Source organism: Oryctolagus cuniculus, chromosome 7 (genome assembly GCF_964237555.1).
Source record: "Oryctolagus cuniculus chromosome 7, mOryCun1.1, whole genome shotgun sequence".
NCBI lineage: Eukaryota > Metazoa > Chordata > Mammalia > Lagomorpha > Leporidae > Oryctolagus > Oryctolagus cuniculus.
The window spans coordinates 110,163,756-110,190,673 of NC_091438.1; the positions used below are offsets into that span (position 1 = coordinate 110,163,756).

General features: G+C 38.7%; 1 protein-coding gene across 11 annotated transcripts in view; it reads left to right on the forward strand.

Annotated features, from left to right (window-relative positions):
• Positions 1 to 26,918, forward strand: part of DOCK7 (dedicator of cytokinesis 7) — a 268,374-nt gene that overhangs the window by 67,088 nt on the left and 174,368 nt on the right. For all 11 annotated transcript variants that reach the window (XR_011390680.1, XR_011390679.1, XM_070078382.1 and 8 more), the window contains exons 10-14: positions 4,033 to 4,113; positions 6,378 to 6,543; positions 8,209 to 8,351; positions 13,907 to 14,000; positions 14,646 to 14,808. Coding sequence is in view for 9 of the 11 variants with exons in the window: in XM_070078382.1 (XP_069934483.1) it covers positions 4,033 to 4,113; positions 6,378 to 6,543; positions 8,209 to 8,351; positions 13,907 to 14,000; positions 14,646 to 14,808 (647 nt within the window). In the remaining 2 variants the exon portion in view is untranslated. The remainder of the gene's footprint in view (positions 1 to 4,032; positions 4,114 to 6,377; positions 6,544 to 8,208; positions 8,352 to 13,906; positions 14,001 to 14,645; positions 14,809 to 26,918) is intronic.

The window sequence follows — 26,918 nt, forward strand, 5'->3', positions numbered from 1 at the left end:
TAATGGTTGTACTAATTTACATTCCCACCAACAGTGTATTACATTTCTTTGTAAAAAAAAATCTTAAAACTCTTAGAGGAGGATAGTAAGACACTTTGGAGAAATAAGTTAAGTGGGAGCTATTGTAATAGCCACTTAATTTTTTTTTTTTTAGTTTTTTTTTTGACAGAGTTAGACAGTGAGGGAGAGAGACAGAGAAAAAGGTCTTCCTTTCGTTGGTTCACCCCCTAAATGGCCACTACGGCCGGAACTGCGCCGGTCCAAAGCCAGGAGCCAGATGCTTCCTCCTGGTCTCCCACCTGGGTGCAGGCGCCCAAGTACCTGGACCATCTTCCACTGCCCTCCCGGGCCACAGCAGAGAGCTGGACTGGAAGAGAAGCAACCAGGACTAGAACCCGGCACCCATATGGGATGCTGGTGCCACAGGTGGAGGATTAACCAAGTGAGCCGCGGTGCCGGCCCTGCCACTTAATATTTTGTGTGTGTGTGTGTGTGTGTGTGTTTTCTTTTCTTTTTTTTTTTTTTTTTTTTTTTTTTTTTTTTGACAGGCAGAGTGGACAGTGAGAGAGAGAGAGAGAGAGAAGGGTCTTCCTTTGCCGTTGGTTCACCCCGCAATGGCCGCTGCGGCCGACGCACCGCGCTGATCCGAAGGCAGGAGCCAGGTGCTTCTCCTGGTCTCCCATGGGGTGCAGGGCCCAAGCACTTGGGCCATCCTCCACTACACTCCCTGGCCATAGCAGAGAGCTGGCCTGGAAGAGGAGCAACCGGGACAGAATCCAGCGCCCCGACCGGGACTAGAACCTGGTGTGCCGGGACCACAGGCGGAGGATTAGCCTATTGAGCTACGGCGGCGCCAGCAGTTGTTATTTTTAAGATGCAATTTGACATTTTGATATATTAACTGGAGATAAATTTATGGCTGCTTTTAAAAATAATTTTAATTGTTTCTGGCACTGTGGCATAGTGAGTAAATCCGGTGCCTGCAACACCAGCATCCTGTATAGGTGCCAGTGTCCCATATAGGTGCCAGTTGGAGACTTGGCTGCTCTACATCCCATCCAGCTCCCTGCTGATGTGCCTTGGAAAGCAGCAGCAGAAGACCCAAGTGCTTGAGGCCCTACACTCGTGTGGGAATCCTGAAAGAAGCTCCTGGCTGCCGGCTTTGGCCTGGCCTAGCTCTGGCACAGCCGATGGAAGATCTCCCTCTCTGTCTCTCCCCCTTTCTCTGTAACTCTTCCTTTCAAAAATTAAAAAAAAACAAATCTTAAAAATTTTTTAAAAAATAGTGGTAAAATACATTTAAAGTTTATCATGTTAACCATTTTTAGGTGCATGGTTCACCATTAAGTATATTCACATTATGTGCAAATTATATCTAAAAGTTTTTCACCTTGTAAAACTGGAACTTTATATCCATTAAATAGCAATTCTGTTTCTTTTCTTTGCAGCCTCTGCCAACTAGGGCTCTATTTTCTGTTTCTATGATTTTTTACTACTCTGTGTACCACAAATAAGTATGGTCTCATGCAGTTTTTGTCTTTTTGTTACTGGCTTATTTAATTTACTGTATCTTTAGAATTCATCCAAAGTTATAATATGTATTAGAATTTCCTTCCTTTAAAAAAAAACACGCTAATGTTCTCTGGTGCATTAACAGGGAGCTGGATTGGAAGTGGAGCAGCCAGGACTCAAACTGGCACCCATATGGGATGCTGGTGCTGCAGGTGGTGATTTAACCCACTATGCCACAACACTGGCCCCTCTTTTTTAAAATTGAGTATTATTACACCTTGTGTATATGCAACCACATTTTGTTTAGCCGTCCATTCACTGATGGATACTTGGGTTGTTTCTGCCTTTTTTCTGTTGTGAATAATATTGTTAAGAACATGATGTGCAAGAATATCTGTTCAAATCCTTGCTTTCAATTCTTTTAGATGTGTGCCTAGAAGTAGGGTTGTTGAAATATATCATAATGCTACTTCTAATTTTTTTTATTTTAAAGATTTATTTTTTAATTGAAAGGTAGAGCTACAGAGAGAGACATAGAGAGAAAGAGAAAGAGAGAGAGAGAGAGATCTTCCAGTCACTGGTTCACTCCCTAAACGGCCACAATGGATGGAGCTGGGTCGATCTGAAGCAAGGAGCCAGGAGCTTCTTCTGGGCCTCCCACATGGGTGCAAGAGCCTAAGGACCTGGACCATCTTCTGTTGCTTTCCCAGGTGCATTAGCAGTGAGCAGGATTGGGAGTGGAGCAACCAGAAGTTGGACTGGCACCCATATGGGATGCTGTTGCCACAGGAGGCAGCTTTACTCGTTATGCCGTAGCGCAGGCCCCTACTTATAATTTTTTACATTTAGGTCTTTGACCCATTTTGGGTCAATTTTGTATACCCTAAGAGATAAGGGTCTGACTATTCCTTTGCATTTGGATGTCCAGTTCTTCAACACTGTGTATTGAAAAGATTCCTCTTTCTCATGGAATGAGCTTTGCACTCTTGTTGAAAATCATTTGATCATGCTGGAGGATTTGTATCCAGTCTTTCTGTTTACTTCCATTGGTCTGTATGTTCGACTGTATTTCTGTGCTGTGTATTTTGATTATTATAACTTGGTAATAGGAGGTATGATACTTCCAACTTTGTGGATTTTTTTTCCAAATATGTTGACTATTTAGGGGTCCCTTCAAGATTTCATATGAATTCTAGGGTGGATTTTTCTGTTTCTTCAAAAACATCATTGTGATTTTTGATAAGGTTTGCATTTAATTGTAGACTCCTGTTGCTATTTTTGACATCTTAATCATATGATGTCTTTCAGTTCATGAACATGAGATTTCTTTCTATTTTTGTTTACTTTCTCAATTAAGTTTTATAGTTTTAAATATATAAATATTTCACTTCCTTGGTTATTCTAAATATTTTTATTTTTGATAGCATTGCAAATGGAGTTTTATTAATTTCCTTTTGCATTTCTCATTAGTATATAGGTTTTATATTCTGTAGCTTTATTGAATTTATTTATTCTAGCATTTTTTTAGTAGAATTTTTAGAGTGTTAATGTAAAAGATCATGTCATCTACAGAGGTCATTTTTCTTCTGCTTTTTTGATTCAGCTGCCATTTGTTCCTTCCTTCCTTTTTTCTTGCCTAATTGTTCTGGGTTTGACTTCCAGTGCTTTTTTGAATAGAAGAGGATAAAGTGAGCATCCTCATCTTTGTCCCTACTCTTAGAGGAAAAGTCTGTCTTCAAGCATTGTGTATGATGTTAGTTGTAGGCTTTTCCTGTATGGGCTTTATTATGTTGAGGTGGTTTCCTTATATTCCTAGTTTATAGACTGTTTCTGTATTGTAACTATGCTGAATTTTGTCCAGTACTTTCCCTGCTTCAGTTGAATTGATTTGCTGTTTCTGTCATTATGTACGTGAAAATGACATTGATTTCTGTATAGTGAGTAACCTTTGCATTTCAGGCTTCTTTCTTATTTTTTAATTTTTTAAAGCTTTTATTTAATGAATGCAGATTTCATAGTTACAACTTTAGGAATATACCCGTCCTCCCACTCCCCTCCCATCCTACCTCCTACTCCCTCTCCCATCCCATTCTTCATTAAGATTTTTATATAATTAACTTTATATATAGAAGACCAACTATAATAAGTAAAGGTTTCAATATTTTGTACTCTGCCCCCCTCACACCATATCATATAAAGCACCGTTTGAGAACTGTTTTGCAGTTCATTCTTACAGTACAACTCATTAAGGACCAAGGACCTACATGGGGAGTAAGTGCACAATTACTTATATTGTTAATTTAACAACTAACACTCTTATTTATGATGTCAGTGATATAAGCTTGCTAGAAGCTTCCAAGGTTATGGAAGACTTTTGAGTCCACAGGCTTCATCGGTATTTAGACAGGGCCATACGCAAGGTGGAAGTTCTCTCCTCACTTCAGAGAAAAGTACATGCTTCTTTTATGTCAGGCTGCTTTTTTAAAATCTTAATTAATCTTTACTTTTTTGCTTTGACAGCTAGAAAAAGTCCTACAACAAGGAGATATTGGAGAGTGTGCAGAACCATATATGATTTTCAAAGAAGCAGATGCCACTAAGGTAGAATGCTATGTCTCTCATTTCCCTCACAGTATCACTGTTGTATTTGGGAGAATACCATATTAAAGAATGTCACCACTAACTTATTTTCTGTTGGCCTACTACTTTTACCCCTTTTGCTCTTTATTTCCTTTTGTCATCAAATTTGTGTCAGGTGCTGTGCTGTTCTAAAACATCTCCCTACCCTAAAACTAACTGATTTTTAAATTTTTTTTGAGAGAACTATATTACTAATAGGGTTTAAAATTTCCTTTATTTATAAAATTGTGCTGTTGATGGAACTTTTCCTAGCAAGACAACTACTTTTAGCTTTTATCTGATTGCAGATAATTAAGCAATGTATTAAAAATAGAAAATACTATCTCTGTTTTGCCATCAGATAACAAATTTCTAGAATCTAGATAAACTTTAAAAGCAGAGAAATATTGAATAATTAATATCAAATTCCAGATTCTTTGATTTAACTACAGGTGATTTTTGGATCTTTCAACACAAGATTTAATATCAAAACAACCAGGAAAAATATGCTTGGAATATTGGACAAACCACCAAAATCTAGGAAATGTTTTGCTTTCTGTTATTCTGAGGTTCAGAACAAGAACTGAGCTTTCTTGACTAATATAAGTAGAACTGAGCATATGATATAGTCTTTTCTGATCATTGGCTATGTAGTTGAACTCAGGGTTTAAGTATACTGGAGAACCCAGGTTGTTATTTTACAGGTTAAATTTGCTCTTTTATATGGAGTTCATAAATATGGTACCAGCAACTTATTCTACTCTTCCCTTACTTTAAAAAAGTTTTAAAAAGTTTTGTTTAATTTATTTTCATTTTACTTGAAAGATGGAGACTGAGTTTGGTGTTGGGGAGAGACAGATAAACAGACAGAGATCTTCTATCCACTGTTTCATTCTCCAAATGCCCACAGCAGCCAGGGATAGGCCATGCCAAAGCCAGGAGCCTGGAACTCAATCCAGATCCTCCATGTAAGTGGCAGGGACCCATGTGCTTGAGCCGAAGCCTTCTGTCTCCTAGAATGCACATTAACAGAATGCTAGAATCAGTAGTGGAGCCAAGACTCAAACCCAGGGATTTTTTTATGTGGGGTGAAGGTATCTTAACCAGTGTCTTTTTCATTTTATTTTTCTTAAAGATTTATTAATTTATTATTTGAAAGGCAAGATACAGAGAGAGAAGGAGAGAGAGAGAGAGAGTGTCTCTTATGTGGGTACATGGGCCCCCACCTTCTGCTGCATTTCCAGACACATTAGCAGGGAGCTGGGTCGGAAATGAAACAGTCAGGACTTGAAATGGCTCTTACATGGGTGCCAGCATTGCAGGCAGAGGTTATTCTGCACCTCAGCACCAGCCCCTTAACCAGTGTCATAACTGCTGACAAACGCCAATACCTTCCCTTACACCTTTATATAGACTGATAGAATTAAGTATACTTGATATTTAGGCTCTTAAAGCAAGACCTGTTTTGGGGGTGTAAGTCATGCTACCATTTAGCTCTTTTTCCGTATTTTCCTAGTTCTGCATCCCAAGATAGTATAGCATTATTAGAATATACCAAGCTAACATCCTTCATGGAAAGAGTGTGTGAAAGGAGTGGTATAGGTTTTCTATTTTGAACTCTTGGTTGACTGTTGCAGGACACTGTAGTATTTGTTTCAAGAGTAGTCTAAAAGTTGAGCCAGCCTCAAGATATCTTTCAGAATTCCATATACTGTTGGAACATTAGTCTTTTTCAGAGCTTTGTTCTCTTTAGGTCTTTCAATGTAACCCTGAGTTTGTTTACCATTGTCCTGTTTGTGCCCTCCATGCCTATCTCACAATGGTTGTAAGTTCAAGAATGTTTCATATGGGCTGAGTTTCTTCCATTTTTTACAGAGTAGCAAAATTTAACAAATCATAGCCTGGAATATTTTGTAGTCAGCAGTTCTGACAAGAGTGTTGTTTTACTTTCTTTCCTAAAATAGTACTTTTGATAAATAAATATGTTTGGTACTTGTTCCCCCTTTGTCCTGAGATGACATAATCACAAGCAGGTTTTCAAAGACTCACTTTATATATACATTTATAGAATGAAATGAGGTTTTTCAGTGGTTGAGATAATATACTTACTTGGTCTCTGAAAGGTGGATTATTTTCCCATCTTTACTGAGGGCTCAGAATTCTTAACTTGTCCCTTTATATTGTGTGAAATAGCCTTTAATTGCTTTTTTTTCAAATGTAATCATGTGTAAAGTTCTGTTTTGCAGAATAAGGAAAAATTGGAGAAGCTGAAAAGTCAAGCTGATCAGTTTTGCCAGAGACTTGGGAAATATCGCATGCCTTTTGCTTGGACTGCAATCCATTTAATGAATATTGTTAGCAGTGCTGGGAGTTTAGAAAGAGATTCTACAGAAGTAGAAATTAGTACTGGAGGTAAGAGTGTTTGTATAAAATATTTCTAAATGTATAGTTTTTCTCACTTAGACTTATTTTATTTGTAGACTCTGCAACGATATATTGCATAAAAGGAACTTTTTTGTCTTTTTTTTTTTTATGTGGCACCTGTGTTGAGATAAAATACATACCATATAACCCATCTATATAAAGAGTACAACACAGCAGTTTTTTCTATACCAACAGGGTTCTACAACCACCTCCACAATCTAATTTTGGAACTTTTGTACCCATTAGCAATCACTCTTCATGCCTCCAAAATCTCCAGACCCAGCCCTAAACATTAAAATATTTGCTGTTTCTAGATTTGCCTGTTGTGGACTTCTCATACAAATGGATTTATACAGTATGTGGTCTTCAGTGCCTAGCTTCTGTCACATAGCATATTGTTTTTAAGATTTATACATATTATAGCATGTATCAGTATTTTATTTATTTATTTATTTATAGATTTATTTGAAGCCAGAGTTGCAGAGAGAGGGACACACACACACACACACACACACACACACACGAGAGAGAGAGAGAGAGAAAGAGAGAGAGAGAGAGAGAGAGAGAGAGAGAGAGAGAGAGAGTAATATCTTCCATCTGTTGTTTCACTCCCCAAATGGCAACAATGAGCCTGGAACTCCATCCAGGTCTGCCTCATGGGTGCAGGGGCCCAAGTACTTGGTCCGTCTTCTGCTTTCCCAGGCACATTAGCAGGGAGCTGAATCTAAAGTAGAGTAGCCAAGATACGAACCATATGGGATGTCAGCATCGCAGGCAGTTGCTTAACCAGATGTGCCATAATGCTGACCCCAGTATTTCATTTTTTTATTGCCAAATGGTAGTCCATTGTACTGATATACCATATTTTATTTACCATTCATCAATTGATAGTTATTTGGTTTATTTCTACTTTTTGAGTATTGTGAACAATACTGCAATGAATGTGCATGTACAAGCTTTTATATGGAAAAATGTGTATGCTTTTATTTCTCTTGAATATAAATAGGAGTAAAATTGTTGGGTCATAAGTTAATTGTATGTTTCACCTTTTGAGGAATGGCCAGACTGTTTTCCAGGGTGACTGCACTTTCCAAAATTTCCACTAGCCCTATGAAAAGGTCCTGCTTTCTCCATCTTTGCCAGCATTCATCATTATCTTTTCTTTTACTATAGTCATCCTAGTGCAGGTGAAGTGATATCTTAGTGTGATCTGGATTTGCCTTTCTCTGATAGCTAATTATGTTAAACACCATCTTCTATTTGTCAGTTATTTGTCTTCTGTAGGGAAATATGTATTCATGTCCTTTCCCCATTTTTAATGGCTTTTTGTCTTTATAGTATTTAGTTGATGCCTAATTTTTAAATGGATTTTGTTTTCTCATTACTTTGAGAATTTCCTGTATGTTCCATATACACATCGTATTTACTATCAGATTTGAAAATATTTTCTCTTTGTGAGTTATCTTTTTCTGATAGTATTGTTTACGGAACAAAAGCTATAAATTTTGATAAAGATCAATTTGTCTGTTTTCTTTTTCTCACTGTGCTTTTGGTGTTGTGTCTAAGAAAATATTACCTAAATGAAGATTGAAAAAATTTACTTGGGATTTCAAATTTTTTGAAAATTAGTACCTTACTTTTATTTCCTGATAGAACGAAAAGGATCTTGGTCAGAGCGGAGAAATTCTAGTATTGTTGGCAGACGATCACTTGAAAGGACAACAAGTGGAGATGATGCCTGTAATTTGACTAGCTTTCGACCAGCTACTCTGACAGTGACGAATTTTTTTAAGCAGGTATTGTTCTGTCATGAAGGAATTCAGGGGGATGTCTGTACATAAATTTCTTTCAGTTTTTGAAAAGTAGTAATTGTACATGTATATCAGTATGCTTTTGAGAAATTTTTTTAAAGACTTATTTATTTATTTGAGAGTTAGAATTATAGACAGATAGAGGGAGAGACAGAGAGGAAGGTCTTCTATCCACTAGTTCACTTTCCAAATGGCCACAGTGACTGGAATTGGGCCGATCCAAACTCAGGAGCCAGGAGCTTCCTCCAGGTCTCCCACATGGATGTGGTGGCCCAAGCACTGCTTTCCCAGGCCATAGCAGAGAGCTGGGTGGAAAGAGGAGCAGCCTGGATATGAACCAACACCTGGCCGGTGCCACGGCTCAATAGGCTAATCCTCTGCCTAGCGGCATCAGCACACCGGGTTCTAGTCCCGGTCAGGGTGCTGGATTCTGTCCCGGTTGCCCCTCTTCCAGGCCAGCTCTCTGCTGTGGCCCGAGAGTGCAGTGGAGGATGGCCCAAGTGCTTGGGCCCTGCACCCCATGGGAGACCAGGAGAAGCACTTGGCTTCTGCCTTCGGATCAGCGCGGTGCGCTGGCCGCAGCGCGACAGCTGCGGCGGCCATTGCAGGGTGAACCAACGGCAAAAGGAAGACTTTTCTCTCTGTCTCTCTCTCTCACTGTCCACTCTGCCTGTTAAAGAAAAAAAAAAAAAATGAACCAACACCCATATAGGATGCCAGCACCACAGGGGGAGGCTTAGCCCACTATGCCACAGCACCACCCCTTTTGAGAAATTTTTAAAACTTTCATAATTAAAATAAAAAACAACAAAAATTAAAACTATAAGAATTTATGGTGAACCTATCGTTTTATAATATTTATCTAAATTTTGACCTTGACTAATGGATGAAAATTGATCTTTCACATATGCTGATATCTTATTTTTCGATTATAATGGTGTAACTTTTCTTAAACATAGTGGGGTTAAAAATTTGCTTTCTTTTTCTTTTAAAAGATTATTTGTTTGAAAGGCAGAGTTATAGAGAGGAAAAGGAGAAAGAGAGGGAGAGAGAGAGAGAGAATCCTCCATCACTTGGTTCACTCCCCAAATAACTGCAACAACTGAGACTGGCCTAAGGCCAAAGCCAGCAGTCTGGAACTCCATCGGGTCCTCCACGTGGGTGTCAGAGGCCTAAGCACTTGGGCCATCTTCTGCTGGGAGTCAAAGTGGCATTCATATGGGATGTTGGCCATGTAGCAGCCTAACCCACTGGGCCATAATGCAGGCCCCTCAGTGTTGTTTTTAAAAGTGAGTTTGTATATCCAGAACATCATTTTCTTGGCAAATTTTTCCTCCTCTTCAAATCATGAGTCAAGTTAGTAGTTTTCAAATGCTGCTCATGACTCACTAGGGATAGTAGATATCAGATTATTAGATAATACCCATTTAAAAGTAAAAAAACCCAGCAGAATAATAGTGAAATGTATGTAGTAAGCTTAAATATTGCTTCAGGAAGCCCTCTTGCTTCTGGATTTTGAGTTAATTGTGTGTGTGTGTGTATGTGTGTACACTAGATTTTGATTTCAAATGGATTTTTGCTGTGAATCATGATCAGAAAAATTTGAAAGTCTTTGTTATAAGTGATCAGGTGCCAAGAACCCTATGGATATGAGGAGAAAACCTGAAATGGTATGACAAACTAGAGAATTCTACCATCTCCATGTGTTTTAGAGTGGCTCAAAGGAAAAATATTAAGAATTCTCTCATATTTCCTCTTTCTTAAGTGGTGGTCTGAGCGAAAGGAGGAAATCCTTACAATTTAGGGCAAGGGTTGATGGTAGAGCAGGCTTTGAATTGACAGGCATCTAACTGAAGACCTTTCACTGTTAATGTCATAGTGTTCCTAGGCAGCTGCTCTGAGAGATTCCAGTGAGGGGAATAAACAAGTGCTGATGTCTGAAGTGTGATCCTTTCATTACAGACAGTAGTAAAAGAAAGATTTTAGGGAAGGCCACAGTGATTGTTACTTGGATGAAGTGATAGATCACATACAGCTGTGGAAATGTGGCAGTGTATTTACTGAATACAGTGTCATAACCTTGCATATATGACCATTCCAACTCTTTCTTCTTCAGTTGCACCATCACTTCTATTTCTACAACTCTCTTTTCACTTTTCAGCGTATTTTATCAGTGAAATGAAATTGTAAGCTTAAATCAACAAGTGATTCATTCCACACCTATTTACCCAGCAGATATATTTTGAGCATTTATCGTGTACCAGATACCATTTTGAATTCTGTTAACTGGAAGGTAGCACAAAGTGATTATGAAAAATTAAAAATAAATGATTACTGGAAGCATGGAGTAATGGAAAGTGTTTACAGTTTACTTTATACCAGGCTGTATTTAAAATATTTTTTTAAGCTGGGACAAGCTGGAGCCAGGAGCCAGGAGCTTCTTCCAGGTCTCCCAGATGGGTGCAGGGGCCCAAGCACTTGGGCCATTCACCACTGCTTTCTCAGGCACATTAGCGGGGAGCTGGATTGGAAGTGGAGCAGCCAGAACTAGAAACAGTGCCCATATAGGATGCCCATGCTGCAGGCGGTGGCTTATCCAACTACACCACAATATTGGCCCCTAAAATATTTTTAGTTAATATTTAAAGGGTTAGAAAATTATTCATCAGGTAAATGCAAATTAATTTTAATAAAGTAACATTCAAGACATAAGTTTCCCTTAAGTGAGACACAAAAAAACATTTATGAGAGATTACTATCCACAATTGCATATAGTAATCATGAGTGTTTATGTACAGATTTGAAATGTGTGGAACCAAAATTAATAGAAGTATGTGGAGATTTAACAACAAAATCAAACCCTCACAAGTATTTTTAAAGACATTTGCCTGTTGGTGGGTATATACGTCATCTGTTGCCCAGGGATACACAATAATAAATAAACAATGTAGAGTAAATGAACAGTGTAGGTAGACCATTCCAGGGAACTCGGCTCATTCTCATGTTTGGAATCAGCTTTATTGGTTTGAATCAGCTTATCTAGCCTAACTTCTCTTGGGAAGACTGAAATGATTCAGATCCATGCCTTGGCTCTCAGCCTGGTCATGTGTCATAACAGGAACAGAAATTCAAGAGAGGGCCAAACCAAATTGTGCAAACCTTTTACAGATCTCTGTTTGTATCTTGTTTGCTTATTGGCTAAACCAAGGTGCGTGGCCCACCTTAGAGAAGGGAATAATACCCCAACCAGAAGATGGCATGAAAAAGTAAAGAATGGAGGCCAATAATACAAGTTTAATTTAGTGGGCTAAGTAGACAGAAAAATTTAATCTGAATATAATCTAAAGGTATTATACACAAGGACAATTTAAAGACCTATATTAATTTTGTAATCAAAAAGGTGAGAATGTACTGTTTCAGCAACGGGTGGAACATTAGTAATTAATCATATTAAGTCACTAAAAAAACCTTCATCTTCTCTAACCACACTAAATAAAATAAAAACTATTTTAAAAGTATTAACAAAAAATGTATAACCACTAAGAAATAAAACTCATTTTCCTAAATAATTAGATAAAAAAGGTAAATTCACTACCTTGTTTAGACTTTAATAATGAACAAATGGGATATGATTCATGGTGAACTCACACTAATAAAGTAGCTTTAAATATATTTATTAACAAATCAGATAAAATTACAATACAGAGTATGTTAAAGGCAGGTAGATTGGATCAATGAATTTTTTTTTTTTTTTTTAATTTTTGACAGGCGGAGTGGACAGTGAGAGAGAGAGACAGAGAGAAAGGTCTTCTTTTGCTGTTGGTTCACCCTCCAATGGCCACCGCGGCCGGTGCACCGCGCTGATCCAATGGCAGGAGCCAGGTACTTATCCTGGTCTCCCATGGGGTGCAGGGTCCAAGCACTTGGGCCATCCTCCACTGCACTCCCTGGCCACAGCAGAGAGCTGGCCTGAAAGAGGGGCAACCGGGACAGAATCCGGTGCCCCGACCGGGACTAGAACCCGGTGTGCTGGCGCCGCTAGGCGGAGGATTAGCCTAGTGAGCCACGGCGCCGGCCGGATCAATGAAATATAAACACTAACTTTTCAATAAGAGACTGAATAAAATCAAGCCCTATTTCAATTATAAGAAAAAGAAAATATGAAGGGTCTCAAGAAGTTAATGACAAATGTGTTCTATGAAAAAACTGTGGATTTCAAAATTTTTGTAGCAAAATAAATTATCTTTTAATTCTGTTTTCCCTGAAAACTTAAAAAAGATTTATTTGTTTATTTATAAGTCAGAGTTACCTAACAGAGAGGGAGAGACAGAAAGAGAGCATCTTCCATCTGCTGGTTCACTCACCAAATGACCACAGTGGCTGGGGCTAGGCCAGACCAAATCCAGGAGCCACGAGCTTCATCTGGGTCTCCCGTATGGTTGGCAGGGACTCAAGTACTTGGGCCATCTTTTGCTGTTTTCCCAGGCACATTAGCTGGGAGCCAGATGGGAAGTGGAGCAACTGGGACTTGAACCAATGCCTGCTTAGTCTGCTTACATCAAAACACTGGCCCCTTCCGTGAACATTTTGAAGTACTCTATACAAATTAGAAATTTTGTATTAATTAGATGTCATTTTCTTTATTTTATCTCTCCCCATTAATTGAGCTCTTTTTGAAGTTCTCTTTCTGGTTTTAATATCAACAATAGTTACACATTTCCTTAAGAGAAATTGTTTAGTTTTTTGTTTTTTTTTTTAATTTAGCCAGTGCTTAAATTTTGCATTTTAGAAATTTGGTAGTATAAGGTTGAAAAGACAGTGTGAGTGTGAACTCAAGAGTAACAAATTAATGACTCATTTTTTTCTTTATTTGCCTACTTTTGGGTTGTTTTAATGTCTGTATTTTTTTCCTTTTTTTCATTTTCATCTATCTGTAAGTGTTACTGTTTTCTGTATTTTATAGAATTCTGTAATATTCTATAGTGATAGTTAATGGATAATGAATAAATACATACAATAGATAAATATATCAGTCTTAATAAAATCTGAAAGCATAAAAATGAGGACATAAATTAGGATGATTTTTAAAAAGATTTATTTATTTATTTATTTGAGAGAGTTACAGAGGAGAGAGAGCGAGAGAGGTCTTCCATCCACTGGTTTACACCTTAAGTGACCACAACAGCCGAGACTGAGCCAGCTGGAAGCCAGGAGCTTTATCTGAGTCTTCCCACATGGGTGGCAGGGAACAAAGTACGTGGGCCATCTTCTCCTGCTTTTCCCAAGCCATTAGCAGGGAGTTGGATGGGAAGTTGAGCAGCCAGGATATGAACCAGCAACCATGTGGGATGACAGCATCACAGGCAGTGGCTTTACCCGCTATGCCACAGCGCTACCCTCAAGATGATATTTCTCCTCATATTAACTTTTCATTCTGGTCATATTGTAATCATAAGTCCATGATTATTAACAAGCGATTTAAATTTATTTCTTATCCACTGTTTGGTTTTATTGAATACTTTTCCCTCTATCTGAAATAGGAAGGAGATCGCTTAAGTGATGAAGATCTGTACAAATTCCTTGCTGACATGAGAAGGCCATCATCTGTTTTACGGCGACTAAGACCTATCACAGGTATTTTCAAATTTTAAGTAGACACGACTACAACTGTTATCATAACTAATTTGTTGTATAGTTTTTAATAAGATATTTCGTGAATTTTTTGATATTCAAGCCTGTCAGCCTTTTTCATCTCATTAGCTTTTATGTAATCTGTTTGGATGCAGGACTCAACATTTTTGAAAATTTCAGTACTAAAATGAGATTATAAATAATATCAATTAAAATGTACGTGAATTCAGAAACAGATTCATATTCTGATCAGAGCAAACCATTCCATGATAAAACTGTTTTGGAGTCTGCTATGCTAAAATTAAATCATTTCATCTTTAAAATGTTGGCTGTTCCTATACTAAATCCCTGTCTCTTTATTCTGTTTAGTGCTGCTGCTGCTGCTGCTGCTTTCTTTCCTTTTTTTTTTTTTTTTTGACTTGTTTCTTTCTTCCTTCCTTCATTTATAAAACATTTGTTATTTTACATGTGTTATGGGAACTTCTAGATTTGGTGAAGCGAAGTGAAGAAGTATAAGAGGGTAGTATTAGCTTCTGTAGTATTCTTCTAATATTTCTTGAACAAATAGGATCTAAATCCTTCAAAAAACATTTTAACATGGTGTTTTTATTATGTTTACATAGTTTTTATAATATATTTCATATGCAGCTCAACTGAAGATAGACATTTCTCCTGCTCCTGAAAATCCTCATTATTGCCTCACCCCGGAGCTGCTTCAAGTGAAGCTTTACCCCGACAGTAGAGTTAGACCTACAAGGGAAATTTTGGAGTTTCCAGCCAGGGATGTCTATGTTCCAAACACTACTTACAGGTAAGAGACTTCTGGAATAAGATACTGTGTTTTCCAATGTTAAAGTAGAGCTAGAGTGAAATTTTCCAAAAATCTGAGGTAGCTTTGTTATTTATTCCATCCCTAATGACACAATTTTATTAATTGCTATGATGTATTAAACTTTTACAGTGTAGAAGTTATAATGTTAATTACCTTACTTGTATTTTCTTAATTAAGCCTCATAGTTTGAGGTGGGTGTTAATTCATTTTAGAGATGAGTAGAAGGAGGAATAAAGAAGTTTAAAATTTTCTGTGAATCACACTTCACTGTGAGGGTGCTAGCATTTGATTCCTGGGCTGTGAGACTCAAACATTTGAACTCCTAAGCACTGTACTATATTTCCTTAAATGTTTTGATTAGCAGAACCTAGCACGAAACATGAATCAAATTTATATGGCTGCCTCATGTTCTAACAATTAACTAGCAGAATCTGTTGAGTGTATATGAGCTAGAGAATTCCTGACATGAAGTTGTTGTATATGTAACTTTTCAGGCTGAACACTGCACCACTCCAAGGAATACTATTTGGGTATACTCAAGATGAATTATGCTCATTGTATTTGTGAGTGCTGAGACCTGATCTGACATGTCTCTTGGGATATCCAATAGGGCAGCTCAGACAGAAGATTCTAAAACAGAACTTCTTTAGTGTCATCCAAGTTTTCCTTCCCCTATTATGTTTAACCACCGTTTACTGAGTTTCTGAGGCCAAATTTTGTGGAATCCGAATGATGTCTTTCCTTCTCTACTCTGCATTTACCTCAATACTTTCTAGCCTTCCACTTTTCAAAAATTCTAGTCTGAATCACTATCTAGATCAACACTTTTACATAGAAATGTGATGGAAACCACATTTGTAATTTAAAATTTTAGCATTGATACATTAAAAATAAACAGTTAAAGTTAATTTTAATCATATTTTAATCTAGTATATAATATAATCTTAGCATGTAACTAAATAAACATTATTGATATGTTGCTTTTTCCTCCTTTTTGATAGTTTTGAAAATATGATGTGTAGTTTATTTTAAAGCACATTTTGGTCCACATGAGCCACATTTCAAATGCTTAATATTGTTTCAGGCTAGTGACTACAATATTGAACAGCTGATAGCAAATTTTGCCATGCTTGTTGATTTAATAATTTTGTTTTTGCCTCCTCCCACCATCTCAAATTTTCAAAATTTCAGCTGGAGAGACCTTTAAAACTTGTAAGCAGTTCATTTATTCCTCTTTGTAGAACCTTCCAATGGCTTCCATTATAAGCAGAAAAATAATTCATTTTTTTCTAATAGTCCAAGATTCTTTATGATCTGGTTCCTGTCTTTTTCTTGCATTATATCCTAGTATTCCCTGTTTTGCTCAGTTCATTTTAAACTCACTGACCTTTTTCTTCATCCTTGAACAAGAAAAGTTCAATTCTTACTAAGATTTTTCCATTTTCCTTTCTCTCTGCTTGTTTTGTTTTTCCCTACTACTAAACTTGACTTGGTTTCTTACACAGACATAGTCTGTTTAAATGTCACTACCTGTAGAAGCTCACCCTCATCATCTTGACTATAAAGGTCCACTGCTTCCATCTTCCAGTTCTCACCGTCTTACATATTTATCATTATTGAGTGTCATAACACACAATTATTATACACACATCTTTCTCATTTGTATGTAATTACCATAGGAATAGGGACTTTCTGTTTTGTTTACCACTTTATTTCCAACATCTGTATTGGTATCCTACCATATAGAAACTATATAACAAATATTTCAGTTGGAGTTAAGAAATTAAAGAACTCTGGGAGAGGGTCCGGCACTGTGGCGCAGTGGGTTAAAGTCCCAGTCTGCAGCGCCAACATCCCATATGGGCACTAGTTCCAGTCCCAGCTGTTCCACTTCTGAAACAGCTCCCTGCTAATGTGCCTGGGAAAGCAGCAGAGGATGATCCAAGTTCTTGGGTCCCTGCACCCACGTGGGATACCTAGAAGATGCTTCTGGCTCCTGGCTTGGGATCAGCTCAGCTCCTGCCATTGCAGCCATTTGGGGAGTGAACCAGCAGATGGAAGATCTCTCTCTCTTTCTCTACCTCTCTCTATAACTATCTTTCAAATAAATAAAATAAATCTTAAGAAAAATGGGATAAGGCTGGCGCCGCGGCTCACTAGCCTAATCCTCTGCCTTGCGGTGCTGGCACACCGGGTTCTAGTCCCAGTCGGGGCGCTGGATTCTGTCCCGGTTGCCTCTCTTCCAGGCCAGCTCTCTGCTGTGGCCAGGGAGTGCAGTGGAGGATGGCCCAAGTGCTTGGGCCCTGCACCCCATGGGAGACCAGGAGAAGCACCTGGCTCCTGCCATCGGATCAGCGCGGTGTGCCGGCTGCAGTGCACCGGCCGCGGCGGCCATTGGTGGGTGAACCAACAGCAAAAGGAAGACTTTTCTCTCTGTCTCTCTCTCTCACTGTCCACTCTGCCTGTCAAAAAAAAAAAAAAGGGGGGGGTGGGTGGGGGGATAATAGGGTTTAGAGGCAGATAGTCGAGGCTGTGATTTGACTTAGGGCAAATTGCTTTATTTATTGACCACTCAGATTTCATACTAATAAAACATGAAGTTATAATACGCATGTTTTCTTGAAATGCTACAGAGCTCAAAGAAATACATGTAATTGATACTTAATACATGTTAAGTAACTGGAGGTTCTAAACAAGGTGCTAAAGAATATGTGCAAATAATCTCACTTTTCAAAGAAATACAGATTATTCTGCAAATTGTATACAATTTAAGAAGATCTAGACTAAGAAGTTATTTTATTTGCATAATCCAAGATTATTGAACAGTTTAGAGGTTATCAGCTCTACTTCTTATCCAGTACAATATTTTCATCTAGAGCATCCTTAACTTGTGCTTTTTTCTTTTTAAGGAATTTATTAATACAATAGATTCTCAGAATCGTAGCAAATGCATGATAATTACTATAACATAATTCTGATGTGAATGCGTTATTAATAAAAAAGATTCATAGATACATAGTTCATAGATACAATTCTAAAAATAGTTCCCTATTCCTCCTTGCCTCTCTCCTTCTTTCCTTTTCTTTTTTAAAGATTGATTTCTTTGGGGGGCCAGTGCCGTGGCGCAGTAGGTTGATCTTCCGCCTGAGGCACCGGCATCCCATGTGGGCACTGGTTCTAGTCCCAGCTGCTCCTCTTCTGGTCCAACTTTCTGCTAGGGCCTGGGAAAGCAGTGGAAGATGACCCAGGTCCTTGGGCCCCTGCACCCACGTGGGAGACTGGGAAGAGGCACCCAGTTTCTGGCTTTGGATCGGCGCAGCTCCGGCTGTTGTGGCCATTTTGGGAGTGAACCAACAGACAGAAGACCTTTCTCTGTCTCTCCCTGTCGCTGTCTATAATTCTACATCTCAAATAAATAAGTAAAAATCTTTAAAAAAAAAAAAGATTTATTTCTTTGAAAGGCAGTTACAGGAAGAGGGGGAGAGACAGAGAGACAGGGAGAGAGGCAGGGGGGAGGGAGTGAGGGAGAGAGGTCTTCCATCCACTGGTTTCACTCCCTAGATGGCTGCAACATCCAGGGCTGGGCCAGGCTGAAGCCAGGAGCCAGGAACTCTGTCTGGGTCTCCCATGTGGGAGGTAGGGGCCCAAGTACTTGGGCCATCTTCTGCTGCTTTCCCAGGCACATTAATAGGGAGCTGGATTAGAAGTGGAGCAGTCATGACTCCAACAGACTCCCATGTGGGATGTCAGTATTGTAGGTGGTAGCTTGACCCACTATTCCATAACACCAGCCCCGCCTATCCCTCCTCCCTCCATCTGTTCATTCTTTCCTTCCTTCTTAATTTCTGAGATAACATATTTTTAATTTACATTATAGTCAAAGGCTTAATATTCCACTAAATAAAGAATTCTACAAATAGAACGTAAAAAAGACCATGATTCAGCAGGAATAAAGGCAAGGTCCATAAATAATAATCAAGTGAAAAATGTGCATTTCACTGTTACATAATAAATTTTAAAATAATCACAGATCATAAAACTATAGTTCCTAATCATTGGCTTGACAAAGATGTAAAAAAGTTTGACAAAACTGTATTTGTAGCAATACTGATACACCCAGGCATTTATTTCTTTTTTTGTTGTTTTTGCTTTTTCTTTTTGAATTTTAGCTCCCATGAGTAAGGAAGAACATGCAGTATTTGTCTGTATGTGTCCAGCTTATTTCACTTAACATGATGTCCTTCAGTTGCATCCATGTTGATACAAATGGTAGAATTTCATTCTTTTTTTTATAGCTGAATAATATTTTATTGTTTATATACCACATTTTCTTCATCCATCCTTCTGATGATGGACACCTTGATTAAGTCTGTATTTTGGCTACTTTGAACAAAGCTGCTATAAACATGGTGGTGCTGGTATCTCTTTGATATAATGTTTTCATGTCTTTTGAGTATCTGCCCAGTAGTAGGATTACTGGATCATATGGCATGTCTATTTCCAGTTTGCTAAGAAATTTTCATACTACTTTCCACAGTGGCTGCTTTAATTTACATTCCAACTAGTATTATGTAACTGTTCCTCTTTCTCCACATCCTCCCTAGCATTTGTTACTCTCTCTTTTGAATAATAGCCATTATGAGAGGGGTGAGGTAGTATCTCATTTTTCATTTATTTGCTGGTTATTTTACTTCTTCTTCTTCTTCTTCTTCTTTTTTTTTTTTTTTTTTTTTTTTGAGAACTGTTTATTGAGGTTCTTTGCCCATTTCTTAGCTGGATTGGTTGGTTTTATTGTTGTTGAGTTATTTGAGTTGGTGGTATATTCTGGAAGTTAATCCTTTATTGAAAAGGTAGCTTGCGCATATTTTTTCAATTCTGTTCGATGTCTCTTCTCTCTGTTGATTGTTTCCTTTGCTGTGCAGAACATTCTGTTTGATATAATCACATTTGGTATACTCACAGGCTTTGTTGCCTGTGCTTTAGGAGTCTTATCCAGGAATTCATCATTTATACCAATGTCTTGAAGTGTTTTCTCTAAATTTTTTTCCAAGCAACTTCATAGTTTCAGGTCTTAAATTTAGGTCTTTGATCCATCTTGAGTTAATTTTTTTATATGGTGAGAGGTAGGGGTCTGATTCCATTCTTCTACATGTGTACATCCATAGTTTTGCTGGCACCATTTATTCAGAGATTATCTGTTATACTTTTGGCCTGGATACTTTTATCAAAAATCATTTGGCTATTGGGCACTCTATTCTGTTGTGTTGATTTGTGTGTCAGTGTTTATGCCAGTACCATGCTGTTTTAATTACTATAGCTTTGTAGCCTGCTTTGAAGTCAGGTATTGTAATGCCTCCTGCTTAATTTTTTTCGCTCAGGATTGCTTTGGATATTCTGGGTCTTTTGTGATTGCATATGAATTTTAGGATTGATTTTTCTAATCCTGTAAGTAATGTCATTGGTATTTTATAGGGATTGCATTCAATCTGCAGATTGCTCTAGGTAGTATAGACATTTTAATGATACTAATTCTTCCATGAACAAGAAATATCTTCCCTTTTTGTGTCTTTGATGATTTATTTCATCAGTGTTTTATAATTTTCACTATAGATATATTTCACTTATTTGATGAACTTTATTCATAAATACTTGATTTTTGTGTGTGTGTGGTTTTTGTGAATGGAATTTCATTCTTGATTTCCCCTTCAGTGACTTAACTTGTGTTTATTTGTTTTACTCCCACTTGAATTATTTCAGAGGCAGAGAAAATGGAATTTGGGAACTTAGAGTTGTCTTTTTTCATTCCCTAATTAAAATTATTATTTATGTATTTGCTTATGTTTTTTGAAAGAATACGTGAAAATACTTGAAGTTCATATGCTACTATAAGGCTTAAAAATGGAGGGATACAAGGGAAATTAAATTGGCAAATAAAACAGCTATCTGCACCTCAGTGTTTATTGCAGCTCAATTCACAATAGCTAAGACATGGAATCAACTTAAATGTCCATCAACAGAAGACTGGATAAAGAAATTATGGGATATGTACTCTATAGGATACTATATAGCGGTAAAAAAATGAAATCTGATCATTTGCAACAAAATGGAGGAACCTGGAAAACATCATACTGAGTGAAATAAGCCAGTCCCAAAGGGACAAAAATCATATGTTCTCCCTGAACTGTGACAACTAACTGAGCACCTAAAAGGAAACCTGTAGAACTGAAACTGACTGTCGAGGAACAGCATATAATTTTATTCTTTTTTAGTATTTTCTTGTTCTACTTAATACCATTGATGGAACTCTTTAATTAACTCACAATTATTCTTAGGTGTTTAAATTTAACTGAAAATTGATTCCTGATAAACATAAGAGTGTGAATAAGAAAGGGAGGAGATGTACAGTTCGGCACACGCTCACTTGGACTTACCCCTAACGGTAGAGCTAGAAACGTGCCATGGGATTCCAGATCCCATTAAGTTGGCATGTACCAATGCCATCTTACTAGTTAAAGTGATCAGTTTAAGTTCATAATTGATCATACTGATAGGTCTAAGAGTCAAAGGGATCACATAAACAAGACCAGTGTCTGCTAATAATAACTGATAGAATTAAAAAGGAGAGAACTATCCAACATGGGGATAGGGATACACAACAGACTCAGAATGGCAGAGGCCCTAAACAGCACTCTGGCCTCAGAATCAGCCCTTAAGGCATTTCGATCCAGCTAAAAAGCCAATGAGAGTTTCTCAGGCATGGAAAGCCAAGACACTGTGGCAAAACAAACAAACAAAATCCTAAATGAAAGATCTCTGTGAGTGAGATCCCAGCGGAAAGAATGGACCATCAAAGAAGAAGGTACCTTTCTCTGAAGGGAGGAGAGAACTTCCACTTTGATTATGGCCTTTCTTTCTTTCTTTCTTTTTTTTTTTTTTTTTTGACAGGCAGAGTGGACCCGTGAGAGAGAGAAACAGAGAGAAAGGTCTTCCTTTGCTGTTGGTTCACCCTCCAATGGCCGCCGGCGCACCGCGGTGATCCGATGGCAGGAGCCAGGTACTTATCCTGGTCTCCCATGGGGTACAGGGCCCAAGCACTTGGGCTATCCTCCACTGCACTCCCTGGCCACAGCAGAGAGCTGGCCTGGAAGAGGGGCAACCGGGACAGAATCCGGTGCCCCGACCGGGACTAGAACTCGGTGTGCCGGCGCTGCAAGGCAGAGGATTAGCCTAGTGAGCCGCGGCGCCGGCCGATTATGGCCTTTTCTAAAAAAGGTTGGAGTTTGTGAACTCAAGAGGCTTCCGGCCGACGCCGTGGCTCACTAGGCTAATCTTCCACCTGTAGCGCCGGCTCCGGGGTTCTAGTCCTGGTTGGGGCGCCGGATACTGTCCCGGTCGCTCCTCTTCCAGTCCAGCTCTCTGCTGTGGCCCGGGAATGCAGTGGAGGATGGCCCAAGTGCTTAGGCCCTGCACCTGCATGGGAGACCAGGAGGAAGCACCTGGCTCCTAGCTTCGGATCGGCGCAACGCGCCAGCCACAGCACACCAGCTGTAGCGGCCACTTGGGGAGTGAACCAACGGAAAAGGAAGACCTTTCTTTCTGTCTCTCCCTCTCTCTCACTGTCTAACTCTGCCTGTCAAAAAAAAAAAAAAAAAAAAAAAGGCTTTTATAGCCTTGGCAGCTCATGACAAGAGCCTCAGGTCTCCCACAGGGATGCAGGGTCCCAAGTACTCGGGCCATCTTCTGCTTTCCTAGACACATTAGCAGGGACCTGGATCAGAAGTGGAGCATCTGAGAATAACCGATGCCCATACATATAGGATGCTGTTTTTAGGCTGTGGTTTAACCTGCTAAGCCACAATGCCAGCCCCTTGATTCTTTCTCACTTTTTTTTCTTTTCTTTTATTTTTTTAAAAGATTTTATTTATTTATTTATTTGAGAGGTAGAGTTACAGACAGAGGGAGAGATAGAGAGAAAGGTCTTCCTTCCATTGATTCACTCCCCAAATGACTGCAATGGCCAGATCTGTGCTGATCCAGAGTCAGGAGCCAGGAGCCTCTTTCAGTTTCCCATGTGGGTGCAAGGGCCCAAGCACTTAGGCTATCCTCCACTGCCTTCCCAGGCCACAGCAGAGAGCTGGATTGGAAGAGGAGCAGCCGGGACGTGAACCGGTGCCCACATGGGATGCCGGCACCACAAGTGGAGGATTAACCTACTGTGCCTCGGCGCCAGCCCCCTCACTTTTTTTTTCTTAGAAAAGATTTATTTATTTGAAAGGCAGAGTTACAGAGAGAGAGGGAGAGACAGAGACAGAGATCTTACATCTGCTGATTCACTCCCCAAATGACCTCAATGACTGAAGCTGGGTGGGTCTGAAGCCAGGAGCCAGGAGCTTCTTCTTGGTCTTCCATGTGGGTGCATGGGCCCTACTTGGACCATCTTCTACTGCTTTCCCAGGTTGCCTTAGCAAGCTGGATCAGAAGTGTAGCAGCCAGGTCTCAAACCTGCACCTGTGTGGGATGCCAGTTTTGTGGGCAGCAGCTTTACCCACTACACTACACACTGGCCTTTCTTTTTCAGTTTTAACCAGTGTATACTGACTGTTATAGAAGATGAAGAAATAGCTCTTAGATCTTCTGCCGCCCTCAGAATAGTACGTAGACTTGTCATATCTTCATTTTCCAAATCAAGTTGCATGTCAGTTTTTCTTTAAATCAGTGTTAACTTTTTACATATTTTTGATCATTGTATAACATAAACAACTAAGCCATGTAGAGTCCTATAATTTTTTTCCCATTTTTACAAAATATTTATTTATTTGAAGAAGTTACACAGAGAGAGAAGGAGAGGCAGAGAGAGAGAAGTCTTCCAAGCTGCTGGTTCACTCCCCTATTGGCCTCCAAGCTGGAGCTTTTGTTGTTGTTGATGTGTGGATATGATACTTGTATACACAATATGCAGGTTATTTTCATTTAAATTAGTGTTTTCAGTCTCATAGAAATCTTATGAATTATATAATTATGATAATATTATCTCCATTCCATGTTAGAAAAGTAACACTGAGTTCAAAGATTTTAAAAGATTGATTTAGATCTGAATCTTAGTGTTCTTTACTTCTTACTTTTTATTTATTTATTTTCTTAAAGATTTATTTATGGCCGGCGCCACGGCTCAATAGGCTAATCCTCCGCCTGCGGCACTGGCCCACTGGGTTCTAGTCCCGGTCAGGGCGCTGGTTCTGTCCCATTTGCTTCTCTTCCAATCCAGCTCTGCTGTGGCCTGGGAAAGCAGTGGAGGATGGCCCAAGTGCTTGGGCCCTGCACGTGCAAGGGAGACCAGGAGAAACACCTGGCTCCTGGCTTTGGATCAGCGCAGTGCGCAGGCCACAGCAGCCATTGGGGGGTGAACCAACAGAAAAAAAAAAGGAAGACCTTTCTCTCTGTCTCTCTCTCTCTTACTGTCCACTTTGCCTGTCCAAAAAAAAAAAAAATTATTTTCTTGAAAGGTAGAATTACAGAGAGAGATTGGTTCATTCCCAAATGGCTGCAATAGCTGGGCTGGTTCAGGCTGAAGCCAGGAGCTCAGAACTTCATCTGAGTCTGCTATGTAGGTGGCAGGGGCTCAAGCACGCTGGATATCTGTTGTTGCTTTCCCAAGTACATTAGTAAGGAGCTGGACAGGAAGTGGAGCAACAGAGACTTGTACCAGCTCTCATATGGGATTCCAACATCGCAAGTGACAACTTAACTGTTTATACCAGCCCCGTGAATCCTGGTTCTCTTTAATTTTTTTATGTTTTTCATCCATTGGGGTGGTAGGACAGTTAACATTTATAATTATATACAGTATGACTAAAATTAAAATCTTTTTCTCTAGTTACTAGATAATTGCCACAGTTTTAGTATACCAAGCCTAAATACCTTTGTTTGTAATGTATTTATCTCAAAATCTGCATCATTGTCTATTAAATTATTACTTAATAATTTTTCTTATAATTAATCTAATTGTAACCCTGGGATAAATGACATTCCTAGGGTGTCAAACCTTTGAATTAGTAGAAACAATTTCCAATATAGAAAATCTAAACATCTTTCAGAATTTTAATGGTGAGGTAGAGAGCTCATAGCAAGTGAGAAAATGCCTTTCTCAGTAAGATTGTGCATTGTCTCTTCTTCAGTATGTATCCAGTATTAATATATCGTCCTCTATTGGAAGAAATGAAAAGTTAATATATTGAAATATTTTATTAGGTTTATATTTATCTAAGTTACTATTCTAACACTGATGTGTTAGAATATGTATGGGTTACCATGTAGTGTTTCTATACATGTATGTACTGTATAGTGTCCAATCAGAGTAAACATATCTCTTTATTCAAACATTCAACATGATGGAAACATTCAAAATCCTTTCTTTTAGTTTTTTTTAAGAGAAACATACAGTACATGATTATTATTTACAGTCCTGCTATTTTGTGTGATAGAATATAGGAACTTCTTACTCCTGTGTAACTGGAACTTGAAACAACTGTTTGTTTCCCGCTGTCCCCCAACTCTTGCCAGCCTTTGGTAACCACCATTATACTCTTAATTTCTATGAGTTCAACTTTTTTATAATCCACATGTAAGTGAGATCATGTCATACTTTTCTTTCTGTGTTCAGCTTATTTCATGTAGTACAATGATCTCTGGTTCTATCTGTGGTATTACAAATGACAAGATTTCATCCTTTTTGATGGTTGAATATGTTATTGTATATATGCATTACATTTTCTTTATACATTCATCAGTTGATGAACACTTAGTTTATATCCATTTTTTGACTATTGTGAATAATGCTGCAGCAAATATGGGAGTGCAGCTGTCTCTTTGACAGAGTGATTTCAATTCTCTTGGAAATGAATGTTTCTAATAATAGGATTGCTGGATCATATAATAGCTCTATTTTTAGTTTTTTGAGGCATTTCCATACTTTTGCACAATGACTTTCCTAATTTACAGTCTCACCAACAGTGTTACATGTGGCTTTTATTATGCTGAGGTATATTCCTTTTTATACCTAATTTGTTCAGATTTTTTGTCATGGCAGGATGTTGGATTTTATCGAATGGCCTTTCTATATATATTGAGGTGACCAAATGCCTTTATTTGATAGGCAGAGAAGAGAGAGAACAGAGAAAGAGATCTTCTGTTCATTAGTACTTTCCTTAGGTTCTAAAACAGCCAGGGCTGTGCTAGGTTGAAGCCAGGAGTCTGAAACTGCATCCAGGTCTCCCTTGTGGGTAGCAGAGACCCGAGGACTTCAGCCATCATCCGTTGCCTCCCAGAGGGCCCATTAGCAGGAAGCTGGATGGGAAACAGGAAGCTGAGATTCAAAACAGATACTTTGATAGGGAATACTGATGTCCCAAGCAGCAGCAAAACCAACACACCTTCCCCAGTCATATTATGTACTGTATTCTGTTGATGTGGTATGTCATATTAATTGATTTGTGTATTAAAGCATTCTTGCTTCCTATGATGAATCCCACTTGATCATGGTAAATAATCTTTTTGTGTTGTTATGTTGGTTTACTAGTATTTGTTGAGGATGTTTACATCAATGATCATCAAGGATATTGGCCTGTAATTTTCTTTTCTTGTGTTCTTGTCTGGTTTTGTTATCAAGGTGATGCTGGCTTTGTGAAAAAGAATTCCTAAAAGTAGAATAATTTGGAATAATTTAAGAAAAATTGGTGGTAATTCTTCTTTAAATGTTTGATAGAATTCAGCAGTGAAAACTTCTGGTCCTGGGATTTTCTTTGATATTAGAATTTTTATTGCTGATTCAGTCTTGCTCATTTTATTGATTGGTTTAAGTGTTACATTTTTGGGGGGCTGGTGCTGTAGCATGGTATGTTAAACCTCCACATGCAGCTGCAGCATCCCATACAGGCCCTGGTTCAAGTCCAGCTGTTCCATTTGCCATCTAGCTCCCTACTGACGTCCTCAGGAAAGCGGTGGAAGATGGTCCAAAAGCTTAGGCCCCTACAACCACATCTGGATCCTGACTTCAGATCGGCCCAGCTCTGGCCATTGTGGCCATCTAGAGA